Genomic DNA, 26607 nt, shown 5'->3' with positions numbered 1-26607 from the left:
CTGCACATAATACATATATTGGCACGTAAGTAGAGTACTCGCGCCAGTGTCCTTTACGTCGCAGGCGTAGCTAACCGGCTCAACTAAGAGTAGCACAGTTTCGCTTGTAAAGTACCATTGTCACAAGAATAAAATAGCGCAGGTAGCTTCCAAAAGGGATCGCTGAACGATACTTCAGCTTATACTCTGTGATAGCACGCTTTTGTGAGCAAGACGCATTATTGTAAGAGCGTCCGTGAAACAAAAATAACGTTCCGCGAAACTACCCGTAAAGCGTACTCTAATTATTACGCGATGCATGCTGAAATCATGAGCTTTCACAGAACTTTGTGCACAACTTGTAATATGGGGCAACAAAACATCGTTTCACTCTTTCGCGAGCTGCACTGCAATTACGATTCACGCGTACTACACAGAGAACGTTTTTTTTTTTTACAAATGTGACAGCGTACGTATCTGACGAGGTTGCTTCCGCAGCCCACTCAGCACGTACTGTATACATTGTGGACTTGCATGAGGAAGATGTTCTTGATGTTCCAATAAAATCAGCGAAAATGTCCAGGCTAGAAAAGACGCGAAACACGCTCTCCGACGGGCTGAGTTTCGGAAGTTTCACGTTTGCTCTGTGTAGAGTCTGCTGGCGTGGCAGCCCGCGCATGTTGTTTTGTCGCGTGTGCGATAGATGGCGCGACGCGCGATGCAAATATGGCGATGCGCATGGAATTCGCTCTGTTCTGGTCTATACGACGGCGCCTTCATCACGGAAGCCAATTGAAACGCTCTTCAGGAGAGCCCAGTGACTCCTGCTGAAATGTTGTCTTTTTCTGTTTCTACCTTCCACAAGAGGTCAAATGGACACCAGAAGAGAGTCACGGTGCCGTCACCCTCTTTTGACTCTTTTTTTAGTGTGTACGACGTCGACGTGCGCTCTGTGTACCTCGCGGGTTTACGCAAATGCTAATGAGCGCTGCACACTTCCATGTGCTCACTCAGTCTGTCACCACGGATGAGCAATCTTCACTGCGCATCAATTTGTCAGTCGCAATGGGCCTTTGGAGGCAAAAAAAGCGGGCGCAATCAGGAGATTAAATAGCACGGCGCTGCGGTTTCTAATGCCGCAGAAACGCGGCCGATACTTCCATTGCTTTCAGAGTCCTGTCAAACACATCGCTCGCTGGCTCCTCGGAACTCGAATGGATGCTTCAGAGTTCGAATGTTTGGGAACACTGCGCGCTGCGCTGCCTCGGTCTGCACGACCATGCACATTGAGCGCGGACTTATAGAATACCACGACAAAGCACATCGTGCGAGGACTGCTCGAAATTTCGGTCGGAATTTATGTGCATTGTGCCTTGGCATGCACTATCAAAGACATGGCATGCGGACTTCTCGCACTTCCGACTGCCCCACGAAGCACATCGTGCACCAACTGCTTGGCACCGCCACTAGGAACTTCGCGCATCGTCGGCGCCTCGCGGTCGAGAGATTGCTAGAAAAAGCACCAGAACCTTCGTGTGGCCTGCGCAGAAAGTTCATGATATGATTGTATAATGAACATATGTGACAGTTCGTAACATGAAAGTCATGGCATGCATGTCATGTAGGAAATGATTTACATGACACGGTCTTGGTGCTGTCGCGGCCGTCTCCTTAATGCAATGTATGCCGAAATTGATAATGAATGCAATGATTGTATTACGAACCTAAATTACAGATCACAACGCGGCAATGTATGCAGCGTGTTTAATATGTCATGGATTTACATGACATGCTCCTGGTGCTTTCGTGGCGCTTTCGTTAACTTCTTATATACGATTGTTGGTGTAGCATAACATGAGTGCGTGATGAACATAAAAGGCCCATTCTAGCGTGAAAATCGTTATATGCATGCTATGCACGCCATAATTTCCATGACCGAGTCTTAGTGCTCTAGCAGCCATTTCATTAACCAAATATAAAGTGAAGTTGCTATAGCTTAATATAAGTGTATGACAAACATAGATGCCAGGTCGTAACATGCAAACATAAACATGCATGTCACTTAACTCATGATTTACACGAAACGGATAGATCCTCTCTTTACAGTTTCATTAAATGGATGTAATAATAATATCTGATATTTTACGTACCAAAGCCACGATATGTTTATCAGAGACGCTGCAGTGGAGGGCTCCGGAAATTTCGATCATCTGGTGTTCTTCAAAATGTATTGACCTCGCACAGTACACGGGTGTCTAGCATTTCGCCTCTATCAAAATGGGGCCGCCGCGGCCGGGATCGAACCCGCGGCCTTCGAGTCAGCAGCCGACCACCATAACCACTGCTCCACCGCGGCAGGCCATTAAATGGATGTGAATGCTCGTCCACTTTTAGGGTGAACGCAGCTCTTCGGGTCCATGCACCACGCAGCACCATTGCATCCGGCGCGGCCACGCATCGAAGTGCAGCGGCGCAGGCGTACGGGACCCACAAATGGTGCCTCGCGTGGCTAAAGCGCGACCTTCTTGCTTTGCTGCCGTGGAGCACGAGCGGCGCGCTTTGATGCGTGGTCGCTCCAGACGCACTGTCGATGCGCGGTGTGCTGCTACGCTGAGCCGTATTCACTCTAACAGTGGACGAGCCCGTACAACAATATTGGCGTGGCATGACATGAATGTACAAGGAACATGAACGACAGGCGATAACATGAAAATCATGTCATATATGTCATGTACACTATGATTTACACGACACGAACTTACTGCTGTCGCGGCTGCTTCATTGACTTGATGTATACAAAAAATTGGTAAAGCAAGAGTATGGCAAACATACATGGCAGGATATTCATGGTATATACCAGAATAGGTGTTTTATTATATACCAGAATATACATGTATGCATGAGAAACATACGATAGTGAACTAGATGTCATGATATGAATGACATCATTTCTCTCCAAATTAAACAGTGTGCTGTAAGCAGTGTCTCACTGACTGCTTCATATTAAACCGATTCCCACGATAAGTCGCACTTGCGAGGCTTTTTCTAATCACGATTCCGAAAAAACTTTAAGAGAGGACGTAAATAGATCAGCACCAATTTGTTCTTGGCGTTGTCCTTTGCATCGTCCCTATCATGAAGCAAAAATCAAGTTGGCTGGAGGCTCTTTCTTGCCGCCTTTTAAAAGGAGACCCCTCAAAAGAAAAAAAAAGAGGCATACTTACGCTTCGCCTTTAAGAGCTGAACGCGATAGCGTCTCACACACACACACACACACACACACACACACACACACACAAGCGCGTTCGATATTGGCCTCGAGGCCCACCAATAGAAACGCCGGCGCCACCGTCGGCGTGACGTGCTTGGCAGGATCACGTGGTCTCAGCGGCCGCGTCGGCTGCTTGTGGAGCGCTGCCGCGTGCTTTGAAAACGAGTTTCAAGTTCCACATGCGCTGCGGTATGTTCAAATTCGGAAGTTTTCTCTCATTTTCTACTCAATTGAAACCATTGTAATAGAGTGGCTGCCTCCGAAGGGGACGAACATGGGGCTCTACCGCTCGGTGCCGCAATGCCGCGCTTACGCAACGGAGCCCAGTGTCAGCCTGCACCGGTAACCGCGGGACAAGAAACTACGTGAAGCATGGGTTGTAAAGCTAAGAACCGGCAAGTAGCCATCGGGCTACGACTCTTGTGTGCAACAAGCACTTCCGCGACGAAGACTTTCGTTACTGCGTCGGGCCTGCGATGTTCGATGAGTAGCAGACAGCGCGCACTGAGACGATGGCTCGCGCGCGCTTCCCGCCGGCAAATGATGCTTATCTGCCACAGGATGGAAAAGGCGGTACCTTTTACCACGTGCGATACCACCTCAGAACCGTCCCGTGCGACCTCTTGATCGTCGGCCCCGAGCTCAGCGTCCACAAAATCGGCTGCAGATGCGCAAGTCATTATTTAGATACGTTGAATTAAAAAAAACGCACCGGGTCCCTTATGAATTCACCAAAGATTGCTGGAGACGAAAGCCATCTTCCTCTCAGTAGTACTACTGATTCTCCCGCGCCTCCCTCCAAAAGCGTTCTGCACCTAACGCGGTTTTGCACGGCCTCCATGACCGATCATAGAGGCAATGCAAAGCGACCATGACTTTTGAATACACCATGTGACGTCACGTTATGTGACGTCATAATGACGCTACATACTTTGGCGGTCTGTGACGTCATGATGACGTCATATGGTGACACCATCACGTGACGGTTATTTTTTGCCTCAATCGTGTTGACGCCGCCGACGCGGGACGCCGACGGGCAATCTTCCCATTTGATGAGGCATCTATACTCGGCGACAACTTATCTTGTCATTGGAGCGAAGGCTACGGAGGCGGGCATCTGCACATTTGTGTTACTTCGTATGTAGTTCGGCATCTTGCAGCCGATTTCAGTTCCAGTTTCGGTTTCGCTTGCTCGCATCTCTAGAGCGTTTAGCACTGCGTATACATGCAGAATAGGAGTGAAATTGTGATCAGTGTGCGTAGATGCATCTACCTATTCTACTGTATATTGTCCCGGGGTTATTACGTTGACAAAGGCAGCAGTGGGCATGTCGAGGATGAAACTCTTTATTCGGCAGAACTTGTGCCGGGAAACAGGTCACTTAGAGCGTCGTCTGTCAATAATTCTGTCAAGTGGTAAAGCGTGTCGGCTTTTATACATATTCTATCGAATGTTCCAGCGTTATCGCTGGTGGCCACGTAAACCCTAGACTATTCGCGTACCGCGCGCAATGTTAACGGAAAGATCTAAAACAATCGTGACGCTTCTGGAGCGTCGCACCGCAGTCTGCGCGGAGCATTCCAAACAGTCTTTGCTGGTAAAGCCAGAAGACAACAAAATAAGACACATGGCAATATGATGAACGCCGCCAAGCGCACACCGCAGCCTGAATACGGTGTTTGCTAGATTGTAATACGATCACGATTGTAACGTGAGAGGCGACTTTAGGAGCAAACATTTTGACAAAAAGCTCGCATTGCATTCGAATAAATACGGAATGCAAGTACCATGATGCCGCTGAATTTGGTTTAAATTTAAAGAGAGCTCACGCTTAATTAAAAAGAGACTGACGCAGATTATTTTAGCAAGCTTCGCTGGTCACACACCTTAACAAAGCGTAACGGCCACCGATGTTTTTCCATCTGTACATGCAGTATGTAACGTGCTGCCCATAATACCGATTGTCACTGGTAGAAAAAAATAAAGCATAAAAACCCGTTCATATCTTTTATTGCATTGCATCCAGGCGTGATTTGAAAGAGCACGAAAGCAAAAGGCAAGTAATTATATTTTACAGCACAAGATGGCACATTGCGAACAAAAAGACCAAAAGTTCTTGCTGCTTTAAATCGGGATTTTCCAGACGCTTCCTTAAAGGCCAACTCCAGCGATTTTTTTGGCCATGTCAAAATAATGGTGCTTTTATGTTCCTGAGACGCTCCTGTTACGGGCCCGATAGCAGAAATACTCGGCAAATTGGAGAATAAGTTTAAATAAGCAAAAAAGTGCAACACCGAAACCGGAACCCAACCGAGTGTACTGTCTACGTATGACGTAGACGTTACGAACGAACCGAAAGTCGTGCAAGGCATGCCGGTCACGCCGGCGCGGAGTATGAAAACTGTGACAGCCGGGACGAGCAGGCGCACAGTGGAGAGGTGAGCACGCCGCGCACCAGCCGTAATGTCTGCGACTGACGGTGCCGCGTCTGATAATGACTGTGTCCCGGCCAGCACAGCAGACGCTCGCTGTAGCAGCCGAAGTTAGCGGTGCCCTCGGCTGCGTCACTTCCGCCGCCTTCCCAATACTGACGTCACAGATGCAATTTTGCCAATGATTGTGGGAAGCCAGGAGAGCGTTTGCAGACAATCTTTAAAATTCATTTGCAAACAATCTGCGCATGTCTCAAGCCTGTAATTTGGCATAAATAACGGAAACGTGCAAAGGAACGTACCTAGTGAATTTCATTGAGATCCATCGACCTCGAAAAATCGCCGGAGTTCGCTTAACAAATAGTCTTGTTTAATTCACAAATCATTTTACATTTTTTCAAGTTAATCATTATGTACGACAACAACAGCATTTCTACATAAGCTTTCAAGCACAAATAAGAAAGCTTTTCCGCAGTGGGGAATACAATATTTTTGGGCACTCTGTGTCAACATATTGATTTTGCACTTACGGCACAGAGCGCGATAACCATAACTTTTTGCCGACGCTCATAACATTATAGCACTTGTGACATAGAACATAACCATTACAACCTTTTGCTGGCGCTCGATGTCAACATGACATTTTACACGTGTGCGTCATGACCATAGGTCGGCAAACTCAATCATGAGTCAACTCACTCAGACTCACTCAGACTCGGATCTAGCCATGAATCTGAGTCTGAGTGAGCCCGGGTAAGTAATATTTTTGTGAGTGTGAGTCCGAGTGAGTCCGGTTGAGGAAAATTTTGGTGAGTCTTAGTCCGAGTGAGCCCTAAGCACCAAATATATTTCTTGAGTGAGTCTGAGTGAAATCCAAACTTATTTGCCGACCTATGGTCATGACACAGAACATAACCGTAACAACGTTCAGCTGGAAATCCATGGCAACTGAGAATTCGCACTTGTGACCATTGGTCGGCAAAAAAAAAAAAAAAAAAAAACTGCAGCTCACCTACTCAAGAAAAATATTTTGCTCCGAGAGCTCACTGTGACTCACTCACCAAATTTCCCTCATCTGGACTACCTAAACCTTTTCTCGACAAGACTCGCTCGAGCTCAAACATTTTATTTAAATAGAAAAAAAACAATAAAAAACAATGAGCTGAACTATATGCAACATGCGTCGTACAACTTAGCACTTGCAGAGTCCAAGGGCAGAGTCTGGCACACCGAGGGTTGTGTCACATAACACCTCGGATGCAGTCCACACAGCCAGTCTCCCATAAAAGGACATATGACATGACTAAAAAGTATTCTCAATAATATAATACTGTGAAAGTAAAGAACCATGATAATTGTAAACAGTTCATTAAGTCTGTATCAATTAAAAAATCCCAAAGAGCACTCATAGCCCGTCTTCGATTGTCAGGATATGGCCAAGTTCCGAACCTTGCAAATTGAGAGTGGTCGTTTGTCAAGTCTCTTGAGTCGATCACTAAGTCGAACCCGCTGTTCTTCATATTTCGGGCATTCTATAAGGAGATGCTCCACTGATACATCAGAATTATCACAATAGTCGCTGGTATTGCTCGGCAAAATGACGATTTCTAATAAACAAATCTAAACGCGCAAGAGTAGGAACACATTGATAACAAGGAAGGCCAGGTACAGTAATTCAGTAAATGAGTAAATGAAACACAAAAATGACAAGTGGTATCAAAATTTCAGGTCCCATTGCGACAGAAATGAAACAAGGCAGCAAGCGCCATTGACATGGGATCAAAAAGAAAAGAGAACCTTATTTTGAACATTTGAAATCTCAACTAAGCAATCTGGTACTCGCTGATGCAGCATATGATGTTAACATTCACGACCAAGATAATGACATTCCAGCCACCGTGACTGTACAGTGCTTACAGTACCTGGCTGCTGACATAAAAGGCTCATGTTTAAGCGTGTCGCATTTCAATGAACGGGAAATGCCAGATGCCTGTGCACTTATATTTGGGTGCACATTAAACAACCCCCAGAGGTCAAAATCGGTAGAACCTCAAGAACAGCATGCCTCATAATCCCAACGTGGTTTTGGCACACAAAATCCCAGCAGTCATTATCACATCACGATAACGCAACCAGAACACGCACGAAGTGCAACAAAAGAGATCAGCAGATAAAATCACAATGAAGTGAATAAGCGATAAAAATGTAAAGAAACAGTAGTGACCGATAGTCCTCAAAAACAATATGACAGTTTTTGGTTAGGTACATGTGCAATCATTTGCTCGAACCATTGGCAAGACACACATGGAGATGTCAAGCCAGTTCATCAATTCCACTCATGTCGGAGCTGCTCGACTCATCTGAAGAACATGAGTCTGTGCACAAAGAAATAATAAGACTCTCTGTTTGCCTGTCTATAATCCATCACGCTACCATGCCTCATCTTCAAGCCTCATCACGTGAGTGCAGTCATGGAGCCAGTTCTGTTGGGTCACACTTGCGATTCCTTCCTGCAGCAGCTTATCGACAGATTCACTCTTGAAGTCTGTGTTCCTTGAAGCAACATAGCCTTTGACTTGGCTCCATACAAGCTCTATAGGATTTTGCTCACAGTGAAGGAAGCAAGCGCACAACCTCATGACCGGCAGCACTGACAAGTTTGTCAACATGGTAAGCAACGAAATGGTACTTATTCTGCTTAATGAGCTGCAGCAGTTCACTTTTCATTTGGTCATCCGAAAAATGAATGTTTTTCGACATTAACCAGGACTGAATTTCCGCTTTTCTGGAAGCCGAGCTTGGTAGCTTCTCAACCTGAGCACTATGATATGACGCATTATTCATCACAATCCCACTGCTTGGCTTGATGTTCGGTAGCAGCTGTTCAACAAACCATTTCTGGAAACGCGAAGGATCCATTTCTGTGTGGTAATCACCAGCGCCCTTCTTAACACGGAAAACTAGGGCGGTTCCATCAACAAAGCCTTCTGCACTTCCAGCATGCAAAACGATTAGGCGTCCTCCTTTACCGCTCGGTGCACAGAGGCCAGTTGAGAGCCCTTGAAGAAATGCGTCTTGCCGAGTCATCACGCTGGTGTCCATCCAAACTATCCCTTTTGTATGGCCGGCGTTTACCCAGGTGTCATCAAGGTATTAGGTCCTGTAAAAGAGAAAGCAGTCTTATTGTTCACAGCTGAAACATATAACATAGATAAGCTGGCAAAACTCCTCCGTGAAAGACTGAAACCAATGTTCGGGAAACTTGTTTCAGGCTGCCAGAAGCGTAGCCAGAGGGCGGCACTCCGGCACAAAATGACACTCGACCAGATAGTCCGGCCCGGCCCCCACTCAGACTCAAGTGGTGCCCCCCCCCCCCGAAAAACTATCTGCCTACGCCCCTGCAGGCTGTATATCAAAGCTGATGCAACCACGTCCCCAATCCCCAATTACGTGCGCAGCGTTTTCGCTCAATAAAATCTACAATTCAGAGGCCCATCACTAGCTATTCCTTTCTCCAAGCCATTGAGATTCCTTGCTCCTACGCGGAAAAACGGCAGTAAGTCTTCTCAATCGGGAAATACTGCAATACACAACGCTGAGTTAAACCTACACCACACGCAACGGAGTCCTCGGCGAATACTATTATTTACCGTACAAGCGCAAGCAGGAACAGCCACCCTATCTTAATCGGGAATTTCGCTGCGACTTAAGCCACGATTATGTAAGGCTTTCGATCACTCACGTCAATAGCACACGTTTGGCGATCACAAATGCAAAGCACACCTATCGTTTTCGCTAACCACTAGGTAGTACAGACGCATCGCGTAGTGAACAGAAAGTTTGCAGAAATAATAAAGAATGTAAGAACTTACCGCCGCTGCCTCCGCATTTCTCGGATGGTCCGGAGGTACTTTCGACGCCAAGCAACGATGTCGTCTCTCTCGAGCAACGCGGAATTCCTTGTTCTTTTTCGGTCGGCATGTCCATGTCAGGGTCGCTGATCACGTCTTTGGGTATCTTCTCGGCCGTAGGTATTTCATTGCGCTTGAAGTAGCTGTGCACTTTGCGCCGCAGTGCTGCCAACGCAAACGTGTCATAGCGCAGCAGCCGCGTCTTGCCGGTGATGCGCTTCTCAGTTTGGCCCGAGAAATTCAATTTCTTGCGCTTCGGGAGGGCAAGTGGGGCCCGCAGAGCTTCAGCATTGGTACGCTTAACTGTTTTCTCGCTCACTCCGGTGAGCTCGGCGACAGTCCGGCACACTGCATTTGCAGACAAGTCACGCTGACGGCGCCTCACTGCAGCGTAGACGTTGCAAATAACTTGCTTGGTCAGTTTTGATAGCCCCTTTCTGTCACATCTAGTGTAAGCTTCTTCGGAGAACGAGACGGCGAGTTTACGGACGCACACGATTCAGGCGGCATCGCGGACGCCATGTTTACTGAGAGAGCAGGCGTGAGGAAAACGTGGTGCTGTCCAAGAAATAATAAAAGACAGGAACAAAATTGAAGTTTACAATAACATTTTTTCACGAATGGCTTCCCATACTCGTTCTCCTTTTATAATGAAGAAATCATTATTTATTCGAGCCAGGTAACTTTTCGAATTAGAAAATAAATATAGGTACTATTTCATGGCGCGCTCGCATGCAGGCACGTTGGCTCTGTAGCTTCCACAGTGGTGCCAAGAAAAGTTGTCGCGGAGTATAGGGCTTTCGCCTTCATAAGCTACATAAGTTTTGCATTGCCTCTGTGATCGGCCCACCGATCACGGAGGCAATGCAAAGGGACCATGTCATGTGAATACGTCATCATGTGACGTCACGTTATGTCACGTCATGGTGATGTCATAATGAAGTTACAAATTAGGAGATCTGTGACCTCATGATGACGTCATATGTGACGTCATCACGTGACGATTATTTTTTGCGTCACTCGTCTTGACGCCGCCGACGGTCAATCTTCTCTCCCGTTTGAAGAGGCATCTAAAGGCTGTTTCACATGCCATCTAAAGGCTGTTTCACTGCAGCGAAGAAAATCGATCGGTTCGCTCTGTTCGCAACCGCCGCTAATGGCGGTTTCGTTTCACATGGACGGCGAATCGTCTGCGATTTTCACCCTGCGACTGGCGCGGCGCGCAAAGTTGCTTGCTGCCGTTCTTTGTGGCAGACACTGCATAATTTTCGAATGTAATATAGCAATCTCTGCGTTGTGATATTTTTAATTTTCCATCACCGGTAGCGAAGGGCACGCGTGTCTTGTCATTTAAAGACACTTTCCAATCTAAATTCACTTCAGAATACGCAACAAAGGCCATAACTAAGACAAACTCGCTGGCGCAATTTCGACGGCTCGGCAGGGTCGGCGCAATTTCGACAGGTCTCGACTGAAAAATCGCTCCGCCGGTGCGAACAGAGCGAAAAATTTCCAATATGTTGGTCGCTCGCCGCTGACCGGTGCGGTGAGAGCGATCGGCCGTTTTTTTCGCTCCGAGCGAATTCGCAGCCTGAAAATCGCTCTGTTTTGTGTCATGTGAAACGGCCTTAAGGCTTTCGCCTTCATAAGCTACGCGACGTTTGCTGGTGGACTAGTGAGAGTCGAATGCTGCGGCTGTGTGCTGCATTTATGTTGGCAATAACACTTTTCCAGTGGAGCTTGCGTTCCCCTGGCGCAAACACAATGTGCTAAAAAGCCAAAATTTATTTGTGCCACTCTGACACTCACGTTGGGCCTCTCCAACCCCATGTATTTTCTTGGAGCCTCATTTAATTACGTGGGAAAGATACCACCCTGTTGGCGTTAGACACGACACTGCGGTCAAAATTGCTGGGGTACTCACCAAATGATTACTGTCCTGTTTTGCGGCTGCTGGTTGCTGCAGTAACTTCTATTTTATTCGCCGCGATTTCAAGTTCATGTGGGTCCTAGTTCGCAGCCGACGTTTGCAGAAGAACTCCGACAAACGTTACTGTATTTTCTTTCTTTTCCTTGGCGCATGCTACAACATGCTCGGTCTCGTAGACTGCTTCTCCTTCCACCAGCAATCTCGAAGTGTAGAAGCTTTGATCTATGAATTTGTTGATGACAGAGACCGGTAAGTTCACTGGAATGCAAAGGGATCGATAATTAAGGAGCATTAAAAAAAAGGTGTCGCATTTGCTCACGCTTTGTGTGAGCACCAAACGAACGAAACGAATGCACTGAATAAAGAAACAGAAGCAGCGGCATTGGCCCGCTGAGAACACCGATCAGTACGCAGTGCGAGACAACTTGTCAAATGACATTGAAACGTACACGAATTTAGACCTAAAAAAAAAAACACTGAATCGTCGGGACGGCACATCACAAAGTTGCCATGCGCACCGAAGCCGTAGTTGTAACGAAATTGTTTTTGAACTGCTCTGATAGCTTCCACGCAACGGTAGTTGTTGTGTACTCACAAATTCTCATATTTTGCGGCCTAAAGTTCACAGCGCGGTGCCAAAACGCGCTCGTAGCAAAAGCGAAACCATCAGTACGAACATACATGCAGAGGCACCGTTAGTCGTCGCGAACCCGTGCGATCGCTGGCTTGAGACTTCTTTCTGTTATGCTCCGTTTGGTTATACAGGCAGTCTACTGTAACGAGATATTTCACATAGTTTGCACTCAGCGAGTGACTACTTTCACGCAAGAAGCCGGTTCAAGGGTCTCCAACGCGGTGACCGCGTGAAGCGGGTGCTCGGTTTTCTGCAAAGAGACAGCGACTGTAGACTATCTTGTGCTTGCAGTTCGTCGAAAATGATTATTTTGACAGTAAAGAACACAGTTCCTTTCGAAAGTACTTACAGAAATGCCCTGGAGGGCTTCCACGAGGTGTTTTGTAGAGCGCCGACAGCAAAACTTATGAGGAGCGCGCCGGCGGTATCCTACCTAGCACGCAATCGAGGCGCGTCCGATAGAGGGCGACTCCGTAACTCATCGCGGCCAATACCTAGATCACGAATAAATGTTTGTGTCCTCGTCAACAGCACTTTTATATCGACAGTGTTCTGTGTGTCCAAAGTACGAGAGAGTATTCGCAATGCCCATAGACTGTAATGGCTCGTTCACACTGAGCATTCCGGCGACCGGAGAGCCGCGGAATCCGGTTCGGCGGCGGCGAGATTCGCCGAATCTGCCCTCTCCGCGCCGATCGCTCCCGGACCAATTTTTGCGGCAACCGCCGCCGGATCCGCCCGCCGCGGAACTTGAAAACATGGCGGCGAAGTCTGACGCGCTTGTCGCGTCGCTGTCAAAAAACGTCCACACTGGGGAAATGCTGATAGAAATGGTGAGAAACTACCCCGTACTATATGACAAACGCCACCCTAAACATAAAGACAGCCTACTCAAGGACGATTTGTGGAGGAAAATTGGCAGCGAGCTGGGATTGACTGGTAAGTACGAGTTCTGCTGTCTACGTTTCTTTGCTTCTGACATATCGAGCACCAGTTTGAGCATTGCGATGTAGCTGCCTTGCACGCCCGAGTCGCAAAGAGCGTTGAAACGAGCGCGTTCTTTTTTACGTCCTGCCCCTACAGTGCTGCGTTCTGTGATGTAAGCAACTCAAACGCGAGACGTATTCTGTTCAACGATTAGCTTTGCGGTGCATGAACAGCTTTCTGTGACATAAACGGCGCAGCAGGCGCTGTGCGCAGGCACTGTGCATGTCTATTCACTATCCCGCCTTTCCCGTGTTTGCACTTTGATGCGTAGCGGCACATTACAAGTGCGTGCATTTCACATACGAGTCATACAGCTATATATAAATAAATCGTGCACAGCTTGTTTCACTCGCACGCAGCTTATGTTATTGTGTGCTGCTTTTTGTTCTCAAATATAATGCGCGCAATATACTCTTTGGTGAATGCGTAAATCATTAAGAAGCAGTGTTCCACAGCCATATTCACATTATGTTGACATTGAATGATTAAGGATGTGAAAAAGTGGAAAAGGTGCTTATTGCATCAGCGCCATTAACCTTTACGATATGAGCTGTAAATGTGTGCTTATAATCTTGCACACATCCAAATGTCGACAAACTCGCACTCGGATTGAGCCGCGAGTCCGATTGAGCCCGGCTGAGTTATATTTCAGTGAGTGAGTGCGCTTGAGGAAAATTTTGGCGAGTGAGTGCGAATGTCAGGGTGACGAAAGCATTCACGAGTCCGAGTGAGTGCACTTCTCGAAAATATTCGTGAATCTGAGGCCGAGTACGTCTGGTTGAAAAAAACTTTTGGCGAGTGCGAGTCTGGAAGAGCCCGTTCGAGGAAATTTTTGGCGAGCCTGAGTACGAGTGAGTCCGTTTGAGGAAAACTTCCATGAGCCAGAGTATGAGCGAGTCCTAAGCAAGAAACTTTATTAATGAATTTGGGACGACCTTCATTTATTTTGCTGACCTATGCACGCAGCTGATCCTTTACAAGGACGTCTATACAAATAATGTAATGTTTTGCAGGAATGCAAGCTCAAGCAAAGTTTAAGAACTTGAAGGACACATTTACTAAGCACAAGAACAAGATCAAAGACCTCATGAGGAGTGGTGCAGGGGCTGCTGAAATTCCAACTGTGAAGTGGGTACATTTTGAAGCCATGATGTCTCTGGTGGGCCCCGCATTGGAAGAGCCAATGTAAGCAGACTGTTATGAATTTTTATTATTTCATTTTTAATCAATTAAATGAGTGGACATAATTACAATGAAAAACACACAGATGTAATGGTCTCTGACATACAAATGTGCTCACTACATTCGCATACACACTGCTAGCAAAGTACACAACTAAATTTACTTACACGCAGCAATTAAAAAAAAATTGATGTCTCTACTTCAAAACACAACAGCAGCCCAGAAATGGTGCTGAGTTACGTTGGCATGGAATAAATATTGTGACCATGATGAGACGACGGAATGGTAGACAACTTCCGCAACGAGGAGGGAGAAAAGCGAAATGATTTTAAACTTCCGAGTCACCACATCCTACAGTCGTTCGGCGAGTTTCACAGCTGCAAATCAGCACACGCACAATGCAATGCCCAAGCTAAATGTTACATAGATATTGATATGCTCACCACACTACTTGTCCATATATAACCTAAGCATAACACTTAACTTGTTTACTACACCAGGAGGAACAATGGACGCAGGAAAAAACTCCACCAGATGACGTGCACATCGCACAAGCATGAACAATCACTAAAGCATAACAAAAAAACAACCAGATAATATTTACATATTTCATTAGCAAGTCTTGTGCATGAAACAGTGTACTGTACTTTACCACTTGTGCATGGAAAGGTACGAATGCACTATAGCTCTGGGATTACTGACAACATTTATAATGTTGCTTTCCAGCATTTCCACAAATATAGGGTTCAGATGTGCCGAACGGTGAGTAGCAACAGATTTCACAGCAATTTTAGCAGTAAGAAATACGAGGTAGCCCTTAGATGATGGTGCAAAAGGTTTTGAAATATTACCAAGAAAGCCAGTTTTTGCGTGCATGTAAACAATGGTAACGATCACATGAGCATGTGAAAAAATATGGTGAGGAGAGTGAAGGTGCTTAGGAAAACTTTTTAATGAAGCAAAGCAGGGGTGGTAACGCAATACCACGTCACGTGATTCAAGTTCAAAATTACCCTCACATTTTATAAAGTGAGCTCTAACAACCACCATATTCACTTTTTGCTATAAATATATGGTCAAGAAGGTCTAGTGTACAAGAAAATTCCTCCACTTTGTAATACGTGTCAGCTTCACAGGACACATGTTAGCATGCAATTAAGGTCCACAGGCACCTCAAGGTATTTCTCCTCGGAAGTGGGTCTACTCAGATACACCACATTTTCTTGTCAGTGTGTCTGAAAACATGCACTTGTACCACTAAAAATGCTATTTATAAATAAGTGGCTGCTCAAAGTAACAATCAGTGCTCGTTTAAGACGAATACTACTTCATGCCATAGTGAAGAGAATTTGCACATAACAATTCTTTCACACTAGTTAATCTTTTCCAATGACGTTTCACACAGAGCATCAAGTGTGGATGATCCGGGGCCAACAACGAGCAGCAGCACAGGTATCGCAGAGGAGGGCCAGCTAGAGGACGACAGCTATGTTGCCGTTGTCTTGGACGAGCCGTCAGAGACAGTTGAGTCGCCGCCCTGTGCAACACCTGCAAACATCGAAGCAGAAAGGTAACAGCAATCTATTAAACATGAAAACTGTAGAAGTGGAAAGCTACTTTTCACTGCAGAAGTTCGATGTAGTACAATATCTATGTACTAAACGGCAGTTTATTTTGTAGGTCAGAGAGTGCAGAGGGCGATCAGAATGCAAGGAATCGGTCTGAAAGGCAAGCTGTCCTAACAGGATCATATTGACAGTTTCTGATATATACACCATTTACAAATGCTATATTTTGTGATAGAGCCTTTTCTTGGAACTACATAATTCAATTTCCTCCTTTGCACTAACAGGCCACGCAAGGTCCCTAGGACGGCAGCCAGTGATGCAAGGTGAGAAAAAGTGCTAATGGTGTGACAATCATGTGTCTGAAGTATGCACCGCTCCTTTTCAGTTCATCGCAGACAGTCTCCCATGTGGACATTGCGGCAGAATGCCTAAACCAACTGCGTGCAGTGAAAGCATCACAGGGTTCCAAGGAAAATCACGACTTTCCCTACTTTTTCTGTATGTCGTTGGCAGAACAGCTGCGCTTGCTAAGCCCCCACCAGCAGGTAGATGCTGTAACAGCACTGCAAGAAGTGATGCTCGAAAAGATCAACGAAGCAAGGCTGGAACGTGAATTAGGCAATTAGCTATATTTTTGAAGGTGGGGTGAGCCTCTGAAACCATTTCAAAACTTGGCTGTACAAAAGTGGTATTGAAAGCTGCTGCTATAACATGTGCAAGGTATTTTAAAGGTACGCACAAGTTGCTTTGAAGCTCAAATGTAGTTTCGAATTGTATTTTCTATTTTTGTATTTTAGTTCTTCTACAAACGTACTTTTTGGCTAACATCTACTTGCACAGCATTGCAATTTTTTTACAAAGGCAGCTACCAGGGGCGTAGCCAGAAATATTTTTTTTGGGGGGGGGGGGGGGGGGGGTTCAACCATACTTTATGTATGTTCGTGCGTGCGTTTGTATGCGTGCGTGTATATATACGCAAGCGAAATTGACAATTTTTAGAGGGGGGGGTCGAAATGCGAAAAGACGCATAGATCATGTTCCATAACAAAATGGAACAAGCTCTCAAGTGACAGTATTTCATCAATGAAAAAAAAAACATACAAAGAGTGCGCCGCAAGCATTCTGTCGCAGCTTTGTCAGGAGAGTAGAAGCAACTGGGCAAGCTGCTTGACATGTATTGCCAAATGCGAGGAATAGATTCATAGCATAAACAGAACAACAAAGACTTTTTGCTTCATTCTGTCTTTAGAAACCCTTATTTACCTGTTACGAAACATTCCACACACTTCTCAATATCATGACATTTGTGTATGTGTGTACTGTAGTGTTTCATCGTAAACACTGCACAGAGAGACAGGGTGTCTCTCTGCAGAAGTACATTTATTCGCATGATAACAATAAAAACCTTTACTCACCACTGCACAGGCTCTTGTCCATGATCTTGCGTTCTTGCCAAGGCACCTTGCCAATGGTGATGAAATGCTTCGCAAGGAGGTCCCGCACTTTGTAAGCGATCCTAGGAGAAAAAATTTTATGCAGCTATATATATCAGTAGCAATTCAATGTTACGTTGCTCATGGGATGAGCTCTCATGCTCCAGGCAAGTTTTTTTTTGTTTTTCACTTCTTGTGCCTGCTCATGCCAAAGCTCCTATATGGAAACCCGCAAGGGTTTCTTCTTGTTATCCATTAGTAGCAACTTGCACCCAGAGGAATAAGGGCCATGAAATGCGACCTGTTAAGTTTTAACACTTCTTCAGTGCTTACATGTGCTGTAATGGTGTTCGATTTAGCATGGCTGATGGGATTGAGATTGCCACTGAACACGTGTTCTGCTATGGCCATTTAAGAATTTGTTGTCGCGAAATAATACAAGATGACTGCATGAGATAGTTACTGGCATATTTATTTGCACTGAAACAGTGTTGCCTGATGCCTTCGTTGGGCAGTGGGCATGAGCTAGGCTGATGATTTTAACTGACAAATTAGTCGAAACAGCAACGGCCATTTGCATTTTCGGTGCTAGTCCTCTGCAAGTCCTTGTGGAGTTGCAAATTGTTCATGCAAAATTTGTGCCTAATGCTAGCGCACGTTTCATATCTCTAATGCCACCTCGATCCACTAACCTCGCTGCATGAAAACATCATTACCTTGTGGCATGGCAGCCAGTCTTTGGCAGAGGTGGCAGCGCATCACTGCTGGTGCCGTCCGCCCTCCAGCTGCCTTCTGCGATGTTCCCCTGCCAGTCAACGTGGTCAGCTGTCCCAGGAGGGCAGTAGGCGTATCGAGATGTCTCAGACTCCTTCATCATGAAATTGTGGAGAACCACGCATGCAGAGATGATTCGTCTGATGTTGTCATCTTTGGCTTTGAAAGGGCGACGCAGGATGCGCCACCTTTGAGCCATTATTCCAAATGCATTTTCGACCACTCGACGGGCTCTGCTTAGGCGGTAGTTGAAGATCCGTTTAGAGTGTGCCTCCTCGAAGCTGACTGGTTCGGAATCCTGTCTTTCCCCTTGCGAAGCCTCTTCCTCAGCACTTGTAGCAAAGAACGGTTGCAGACCTGCATGAACAGTCATCCACATACCTAGGTTCAAGAGACACTTTTCTGTAGGAGCTGTGAAATATTGCCCGACAGAACAGTAAGGCATGCTGTCAGTAAACACACTGCGACATGCTTCTGCTTAATTTTCTTGACAGTGGAGCAGAAGGGCGGTGCCTCAAGGAAACACAAATGTACATAGAAGCAAAAGTTCTTGCATGTGGCAAAGTGCTTGAGCGCCTCTAGATGAAAGAAAATCTGGTTACGGCTTCTGTAACCCATGTCTGATGACATGGTGATAGCATTTTGAGATAAAATGTGTTTAGTAAACGAATCTTGAAAAAGCGTGCAATTATAGAATGGGTAATTTCTCTTGCCAAACATGAACATCCAAGGAGCACTCTCAATGAACATATTAACGTGTTTATCTGTGGCAATATATTTAGGGCAGTTCAGACTCCAGTGAATCACGTTACTAAGAGCCCATAATAATAGCGTTAGGCAATGAAGTCCAGTAGGGAAAAGAAATGAAAGGGTCCAACTTGCTTTTGCGTGGATACGGCCGCATCAAGTACGTCTTCAGAGGGAATGCTTCATCTCCCACCAGGTAAAAGGGAATCTGGCCAATGTTGCCCAGCGGTGCATCAGGGGGAAATCCTTCATTCTTTGAAAGAATAATGTCATGCAGCTTGCTTTGGCCGAAGACTCCGCCATCTGAATCGCTCCCATGGTGCCCCACTTCAACGTAGAGAAACCTGGAGAAATTGGAAACATTCTGTCGCACGCAATACCTTATATGTCTCTTACGACTGCTTCAACGCAGAGGGCGAGACAGAAAGTGACATAAAAACCGTCCATGCAACTCCACAGCCTGCAATATGAGTCCCACTTTTTCGTTGAGTTTACGTCACATACCGACACTCTGTGCTTGTCGAAATTACGAAACAATGAATTTCTGGCGCATCAAGAGCAAGAGTGTACCTGTAGCATGCATCGCAGACGGCGAGCATCGATTTGCTGAAAAAGCTCTTGTAGTTGTAGTCCACACTTCCCGATTTGGCAGGGCATTCGATGGCAACATGTTTCCCATCAATTGCGCCCACACAGTGGGGCATGTTCCAACGCTCCTCGAACTCTCTTGCTATCTGAGGGATAAAAAACCGCACACAGGTGAAAATGACATACAAGTCATGTATGTCCAGTCACAGTTAACATGGATGTTCAATAGGCATGTCACGAGTTACAGGCGCAATATATGCAATACGCGTTTATTGCGTAATGTTTACCTGTAGCCACTCGCTTGCACTTGATGGACGAGCAACATATACAGGGCCAAGTACGTCCCACAGCGCCTGGCACACTGATGACACAATCTCGCATGCTGTCGAACGCCCATCTAAAAAATTGAAGGACGAAGAGCGGAGCGTTTCCCCAGCAGCCAAGAATCTGAAGAAAAAAGAAAAGCAGAAACATTTACAGAGAGAGCACACGTTTCCAGGGGGGTACAAGATTCACTGAAGTAGAAAATGTACTTATTTATAAAGAATTCACTCACGACGTCATTATTTTGACCATTTTCTCGCGTGGCCCTTTTCCTAATTCCCACTAACATTTAATGTTACTCAAAGCGCGATAAACCAAATGAAACGCAATGCATGCACGTACATCGACAAACATTCCCCCTCTGTCACTGTGCAATAAAAAGAAGGCTTCTAAAGGAAACGCACGTCGACTGTACCAAGGCAGGTGCGTCGAACTGCGCGAGATGTGTCAAATGTAGGCTTTTTACTTTGCATTTCACAGACGTACAAAAGAAGCGAGCTCGACAATTCGCATGGTCCTCTTACCGCAAAGTTTGTACAAGTCGGTGCTCGGCAGTGATTGCCTTGCGGAAGTTGGTGTCCTTCTTTTGAATGTGAGGTCTCAAAAGGTGCAAAAGCGTGTCGAAAGTGCGTGGAGGCATCCTGATGTACCTACGGGTATACAAATTGCACTGCGTCACGCAGATGTACCCAAGAGCGCGTAGATGAATGTTGTGATCAAAGAGACTTCAACTTACTCTCTGTAGTACTCCACGTCGCGATCTCGCAGAAGAGGCAGCAGTTGATTCGCGTGGCCGAGCTTCTCACGTTCTTGAAGAGAAGGGGCGCACCCACCACCGCCGCTGGCGTCGTCGTTGCTTCATCGATGTTTTGTGTTCTTCATGCATTGCTAGGCAGCTGCTTGCAAGCAAACCCAGCAGTATTGCTTCCTCCTGCTGATCCGTGAGCATGGTCGTTTATAGCAACGTTGAAGACACGTAAAATTGAAACATGGCGGAGTTGCGAGCCGCGACAACATCCGGGCAACTGCGAATCCATCACGCGCTCACCCGTGGTTGGTGCTTTACTCGACAGATGGCGCGATATGGCTATTCGGCGGCGCGGTGCGCGTGCAGTGAGAACGACGCTGTGTTTCGGCGGCACGATAATTCCGGTCGCTGTGGCGGGCGGATTCCCCAGTGTGAACGAGCCATAACGCCACCAAGCGGATATCAGGAGGAGGGTTAGCAGACGATACACTGGCAGCTGCTCCCTAGTTTGGCTGTGCTAGCTAATTGTCCACGCATTGGTTGGAAAGGAACACTGCGACTTAGCATGTTGCGTGAATCTGTGAAGAAACCGGGCCGTCCATGACAAGATACATTCGATTCTTTCGTGCGAGACGCGAAGTTCTCGTGAAAATACGCGGTGAAGCATCCTGAGCAAGTCGTGCTGCCAATGTGTCACACAGCGTACACATTTCAGCTCCGCGAAGTTTTTTGTGGCCACGCAGGTTGGTGTCTGTCTGTCTGTCTGTCTGTCTGTCTGTCTGTCTGTCTGTCTGTCTGTCTGTCTGTCTGTCTGTCTGTCTGTCTTCTGTCGAAACTCGTGGTATTTCGCTTGTATATAATATCAATCGGTGTTTTTGTAGTGTATGAAACCCGTAACATTATACGCAACGTGTCGCGTGAGCTCGCGATTTGCTCTTCTTTAACTGAATAATATCAGGCCCATCGTAATAAACAGGTGATACACTAAACTAAAACGACTTACATTTTTCAGAAAAGAGCTGTATGAATCTTGCGAGCGACCGTTCAGTCATTCGCGGCTGCGCTCGCTCCACGGCTATCTTGAACTACCACCAAGTACCGGTCACGTTGCGGACTCAATCTTATCAGCTGACGCATTCCGACGGAGATTAAACGTGATTGATTGATTGATCGAGTATGTGCATATCGACGTTAGTAGACCCCAGCTGACAAATTTGATTGGCAGCCACGCTCTCAACGTCGTCCTTCACCCGTGTTACCCTGTGTTGCTTTCATAGCCAGCGCTGCACCGCATGTTTGTTACTTTGTTGATAGGTGGCAGCACACTGCAAGCAAAGTGTTCTCTGAGCCTCACCAGAAGCCTGGGAGAGGTCCTTAAGGAGCACAAACTGGCACATACAGACCAGGCTGGCGGACTGGTCTGCTAGTGTTACGGCCCCCTGGGTCCCAATCTAGCCACCCGTCTAGTCTGGTTCCCCCATTCCCACTCCCATTTATCAGCAATAAAGTTTATTTCTCCTCCTCCTCCTGAGCCCAGAACGTGGAGAAGGCGAGGCAGCTCTCATGGGAGGAAATTCTTTAGATTGATTTTGACAGAGACTGCGCACCTTGACCATAGAGTTTCCTACAATACTTACTAGAGGGAACTCTGGCGCTAGTGTCTGTGGGAGCTGCAACGCATGACGCTTCAGCCAGCATGGACAAGATGGATAGTACACAAATGTGTCTAAACTTCGTACTTTCCGCTCCGTTTGGCTCCGCGTCGCCTGCGTCCGCTTTGTCGCAAAACGAAGTTCCGCAAAAGTCAGCAGTTTCACTTCGCCACTTTAGCTTCTTTAGGCTCAGCGATTCAAATCTGGTCACGAAGTTCACAACGATCCATTCTTTTATCCGAAAGAAAACCAAAACATAGCAATAAACAAAGTTACAAGTACGTTTGAAGCCGCAAGCACGAAGACTAGGCAAATTTGTGCACTTCCCATCATTCCCATGGTAGCTGAACGATCGCAGCGCCAGAGTCCCCTCTAGGTAATTTTAGGAAACTCTATGACCTTGACGACGAGGATTTTTAGATGCGAAGCATCTTATGGCGGAGTTCAATCCGGTGGTGGTGTGTGGCGTGACCACCCCTACTGCGCATGCGCGTACCCTCTCCACACACCTCCTCTCCACCTTCCCCTCTCCCACTTCTCATCTCGTCTCCCCTTCCGAACTCCCATTCCCCTTCTCCACTTCCCCTCACCCGCTTTCTCCCTCTCCACTTCCCCTCTGAAACGCAGGCTCGACATGCCGAAACGCTGCTTCGCATCGCTTCATGGCCCCCTTTTGCGGAGATGGTGTGATTTTTTTACTGGACATTGAAGGCTGTGAAAGCACCGATAGTGACAGCGTCGATGAAGATGCTGCAGCAGCGATTCTCTTTAACATGCTTTGCTGGTTAACCATCTGTTTTCGCAGTCGTAAGGCGCTTTCACTGTACTTGGTGTACAATAGTGTTGAGATCAAAATAAAGGAATTTTTCTGATGTGACGCACGTAGCGCGACTTTTGCCGCCGCATGCTGTCATCAAGCTCGACGAGCGAAAGCGAAACGTGCAATCGCGTCCACAAGCCGCGCCGCTGAGTTGCCAAAGCAACTTGACCATTACCGTCCGAACGGCGTCGTTGTTCAGACATTCTTCGACGTTGCGGAAAGCTTCCATGTGCATTCGTTTTGAGGTGCTAATGAAACCTACAACATAATAGAGAAGTGAACTGTGCACTCCGCGTTATTCACCACACAAGTAATGATGACGGAGCAACATGTTTAGAAACCATAGTCACGCTGAACATGCTGTCCTTTGCAGCAACGATGGCGTTACTCGCTCCGACAGGCATGCACGATACATATACTTAGAGTGCCGTTCAGTTCATACGTTTTCTATAGCGCGCACGTGATTTCGTAAAGCATCGTAGATGCATGTTCATTAAGCCGAGATATAACCTCTCACACCGCGGTCAATAATGAGGTAGCGAGCGTTTCGCTCATTCGATGGTTTGGGCAAGTGTTTTGGCCTGATATCCGCTTCAGTGCAGTTCATGATCTCATCCGGTGAAAGTGCCCCGCCACAGTGATCTAGTGGTTATGGCGCTCGACTGCCGACCCGAAGGTCGCCTGCGGCGGCTGCATTTTCGATGGAGACGCAAATGTTTGAGGCCCGTGTATTTAGGTTTAGGTGCACGTTAAAGAACCGCAGGTGGTCCAAAGTTCTAGAGCCCTCCACTACGGCGTCCCTCATAATGAGATCGTGGTTTTGGGACATGAAACCTCAGATAATATTGTTAATATTATTATCCGGTGAAAGTGCACGGGCCGTACGTCCGCACGTCCTATCTGTTCCTATGCTAATAAACGGGTTGACCCTCCTCCGGGCGCCATCTTGAATCGCACAGCGCGCCACCTATATTTCATGGGCATTGCGAATTGTGCGCTAGTGCACTGTTGGGGCAAACTATAGACAGTGCCCTGCGACTCTGTTCTCCATGCGCTCGTACGCGTTTAGTTGACTCACTGCACACACGCACACACACTGTACCGAGACTTTCAGCTCTGCAGTCAGTCATTGCGAATGCACACACTCCATCACAAGCGTGTCAAAAGCCCGGTGCCGTGAGGGAACCTCTACGCGCGTTACATTTTTTTTTCGAAGTACCGATAAACCCTCCACGTGTGTGCAAAGTGGCGTTCCCACTGGCGGAAAGCATGCCGCGGCGGCGTCTCGCCCGTCGGCGCCTCCGTTCGACAAGCAGCGGCCGCTGTCCACATTGCAGGCGCGAGAGTCACGAGACAAGAGTGGACATGTCGAGGCGCGCGCGCCCACCGGCGCGTCACCGGCTCGCGGCTTCTCCCCGTTAGACGGAGAGAGGTGGCGCGGATGAGAACAATGTCCGGTTGCTATGACGACGCTCGCGTGAGGAGGAAAAACAGGCGCTCGTTCGAGGTTTGCTTGCGCGGCAGCCGGCTGCAGCGGCGTAAGTAGGTCAGGGAGCGATGCGGTCGGCGGGCGAGAAACGTTTACGCTCCGCGGGAGATAGAAAGAAAAGCGGCGTGTCGCGATCGGTGAGCAGCGCGCGGGAAAAGGCCGCATCGCCGTGTTCGTGCCTTTAGAGAATGCGCGCACAAATGTCTGTGCCCATTGTTATGAGTAACTAGCGATGCATACACTACGTGTCTGTGAACGTACATCCACGCGGCGGGGTCCCACCATCTCTCGGAAACGAAGCCAAGGAATAATAAAATGAAATATTAGGCCTCCCGCTGTTCGAAGACGCAAACCTAATACAAGTCATCCTTAAAGGGACTGACAACAAATTTTTTGCTAACTGGTCAGAGTTTCTAGCCATGGGATGGTAACGGGGAAAATGCCGTGAAACATTTTAAATCAGAATTTTTCTATCTGCAGCGAATGAACACTTGATAACGCACTTCTATCTTATACACACTTGACAACACATGCTGCAAAGAATAAGCGCGAGAGCGGTTCGTGTTCGAGTGCAGCGGTGTTGGTTACTTTTAAGCAAGATTTAAAAATATATATCCTACTCACAATGCAAAACAATGCTAGCATCTAGCTGTCACTATATTTCACTGTCTTTTTATTTCTACCCGGATCTAATCACACGTTCTGCCCAGTTGTCGTTCCTTTAATGCACCTTCAGACGTTCCTCCGATGAATGCCTTCTATTTCTTCATTGAGTGAGTGACATCGATCTCACCCATGAAGTTCGGGAAAAAAATGTTAAATGGAAAGTCCCGCAGTGCAGCTTTAGCGACTGTTCTTCCCATTAACAATAATCTGTCTCGTCGTAACTGTATGCTTGTTTAATTCACCAATCAATCAATCACAGTGTTCCAGCTTTCATATATTCATCAATCACCGTGTACCAGCTTTGGAGGAGGGCCGCGTGGCGGTGCCTGCGTCGCTGAAATGACCGAATCCCACGAGCCACGGCTTCCGATGTAGCGGAATTCTTCATGCGCCACATCGTGTTGCGTCATGGTGCTCCATCCAGTGTAATAACAGACAGAGGGACAGCATTCACGGCGCAACTTACTGAGGAGGTTTTCGAACTAAGCAACACCAGACACCGAAAGACGACCGCATACCATCGGCAAACGAACGGACTTACCGAACGACTGAATACGACGCTCGCAGACACGATGGCAATGTAAATCGACGTCCAGCACAAAATATTTCACCGGATTTTGCCATACGGCCACCAAGTGCAGACGATGCTTGACTGTATGCTACCGTATCAAGATGCCGACGAGTTGGCAACTGACGCCGGGGAACTTGCAGAGCGTGCCGAGGAACATCGACAGCTCGCGAGACTGCACATCGGCCAGCAGCAGCAGGCAGACGCACGACGCTACAACATCCGCCACAGGGAAGTGTCCTACAACCCCTGAGACCAAGTTTGGGTGTGGACGCCCGTTCGCCGCTGTGGCCTCAGTGAAAAGTTACTGAGCCGGTACCTTGGCCCGTCTAAAGCGCTACGCCGCGTGAGTGACGTGAACTACGAAGTCGTCCCGGACACATCACTAATGAAACATCACTGTAATGAATGGAGGAAATTTGTAAACGGAATCTATATGTTTGTGAACTTTTGGTGGAAATTTTAGATGTTCGTGTGGTCTTATGAAAATGAAGACGACGGCGACATGAAGGCGAGCCAGGGGCAGGTGGCACGCGCGGCGGCGGCACAAGAAAAAAGGGAAAGAAAAAAGAAGAGAAGATGCGCCTGTGGAACGCGCAGAGGGCTGAGCGAAGCTAGCCGAAGGACACGCCGGACCAGGGCGCTGTCCGTGGAGCTCCCCCTGGCTGTTCGTGGTGAGGCCTGAGGAGCTGAGGTACCTCCCTGGGGCTACCGGTACCGCGTGCGGCTCCTGCTGTGGCGGCGTGCAGGAATCACCAGTTCCGGAACACCGTCGCCACCTGGGACAGTGCAAGGCCGTGATCAAACGGGAGGCCTTACGGAGGCCTTGTTTTCCTGCTGTAAGGCACACGGGACGTGTCACCTGCGTGCCTGGGCTCGCCTTCGACGAAACTCGTCGCCGCA

The 26607-nt window shown here is 47.3% G+C and overlaps 2 protein-coding genes across 2 annotated transcripts; both read right to left on the bottom strand.

The window, feature by feature from the left end:
• Positions 1 to 15210: 15210 nt before the first annotated feature.
• Positions 15211 to 18453, bottom strand: LOC125756267 (uncharacterized). The gene is made up of 3 exons (XM_049415512.1): positions 18045 to 18453; positions 17311 to 17411; positions 15211 to 15875 (listed from the first exon to the last, which is right to left on the bottom strand). Exons 1-3 carry the CDS (start codon positions 18299 to 18301, stop codon positions 15814 to 15816), a joined length of 420 nt encoding a protein of 139 aa, XP_049271469.1. The 5' UTR covers positions 18302 to 18453; the 3' UTR covers positions 15211 to 15813.
• Positions 18429 to 20404, bottom strand: LOC119391935 (uncharacterized). Its single transcript, XM_049415449.1, has 5 exons — positions 20286 to 20404; positions 19725 to 19884; positions 19420 to 19583; positions 18981 to 19193; positions 18429 to 18459 (listed from the first exon to the last, which is right to left on the bottom strand). Exons 1-5 carry the CDS (start codon positions 20399 to 20401, stop codon positions 18429 to 18431), a joined length of 684 nt encoding a protein of 227 aa, XP_049271406.1. The 5' UTR covers positions 20402 to 20404.
• Positions 20405 to 26607: the final 6203 nt, after the last annotated feature.

This window comes from Rhipicephalus sanguineus, chromosome 4 (assembly GCF_013339695.2).
Source record: "Rhipicephalus sanguineus isolate Rsan-2018 chromosome 4, BIME_Rsan_1.4, whole genome shotgun sequence".
Taxonomy (NCBI): Eukaryota; Metazoa; Arthropoda; class Arachnida; order Ixodida; family Ixodidae; genus Rhipicephalus; species Rhipicephalus sanguineus.
The sequence above is the reverse complement of the archived record's forward strand: the minus strand, read 5'-3'. Positions and strand labels throughout refer to the sequence as shown.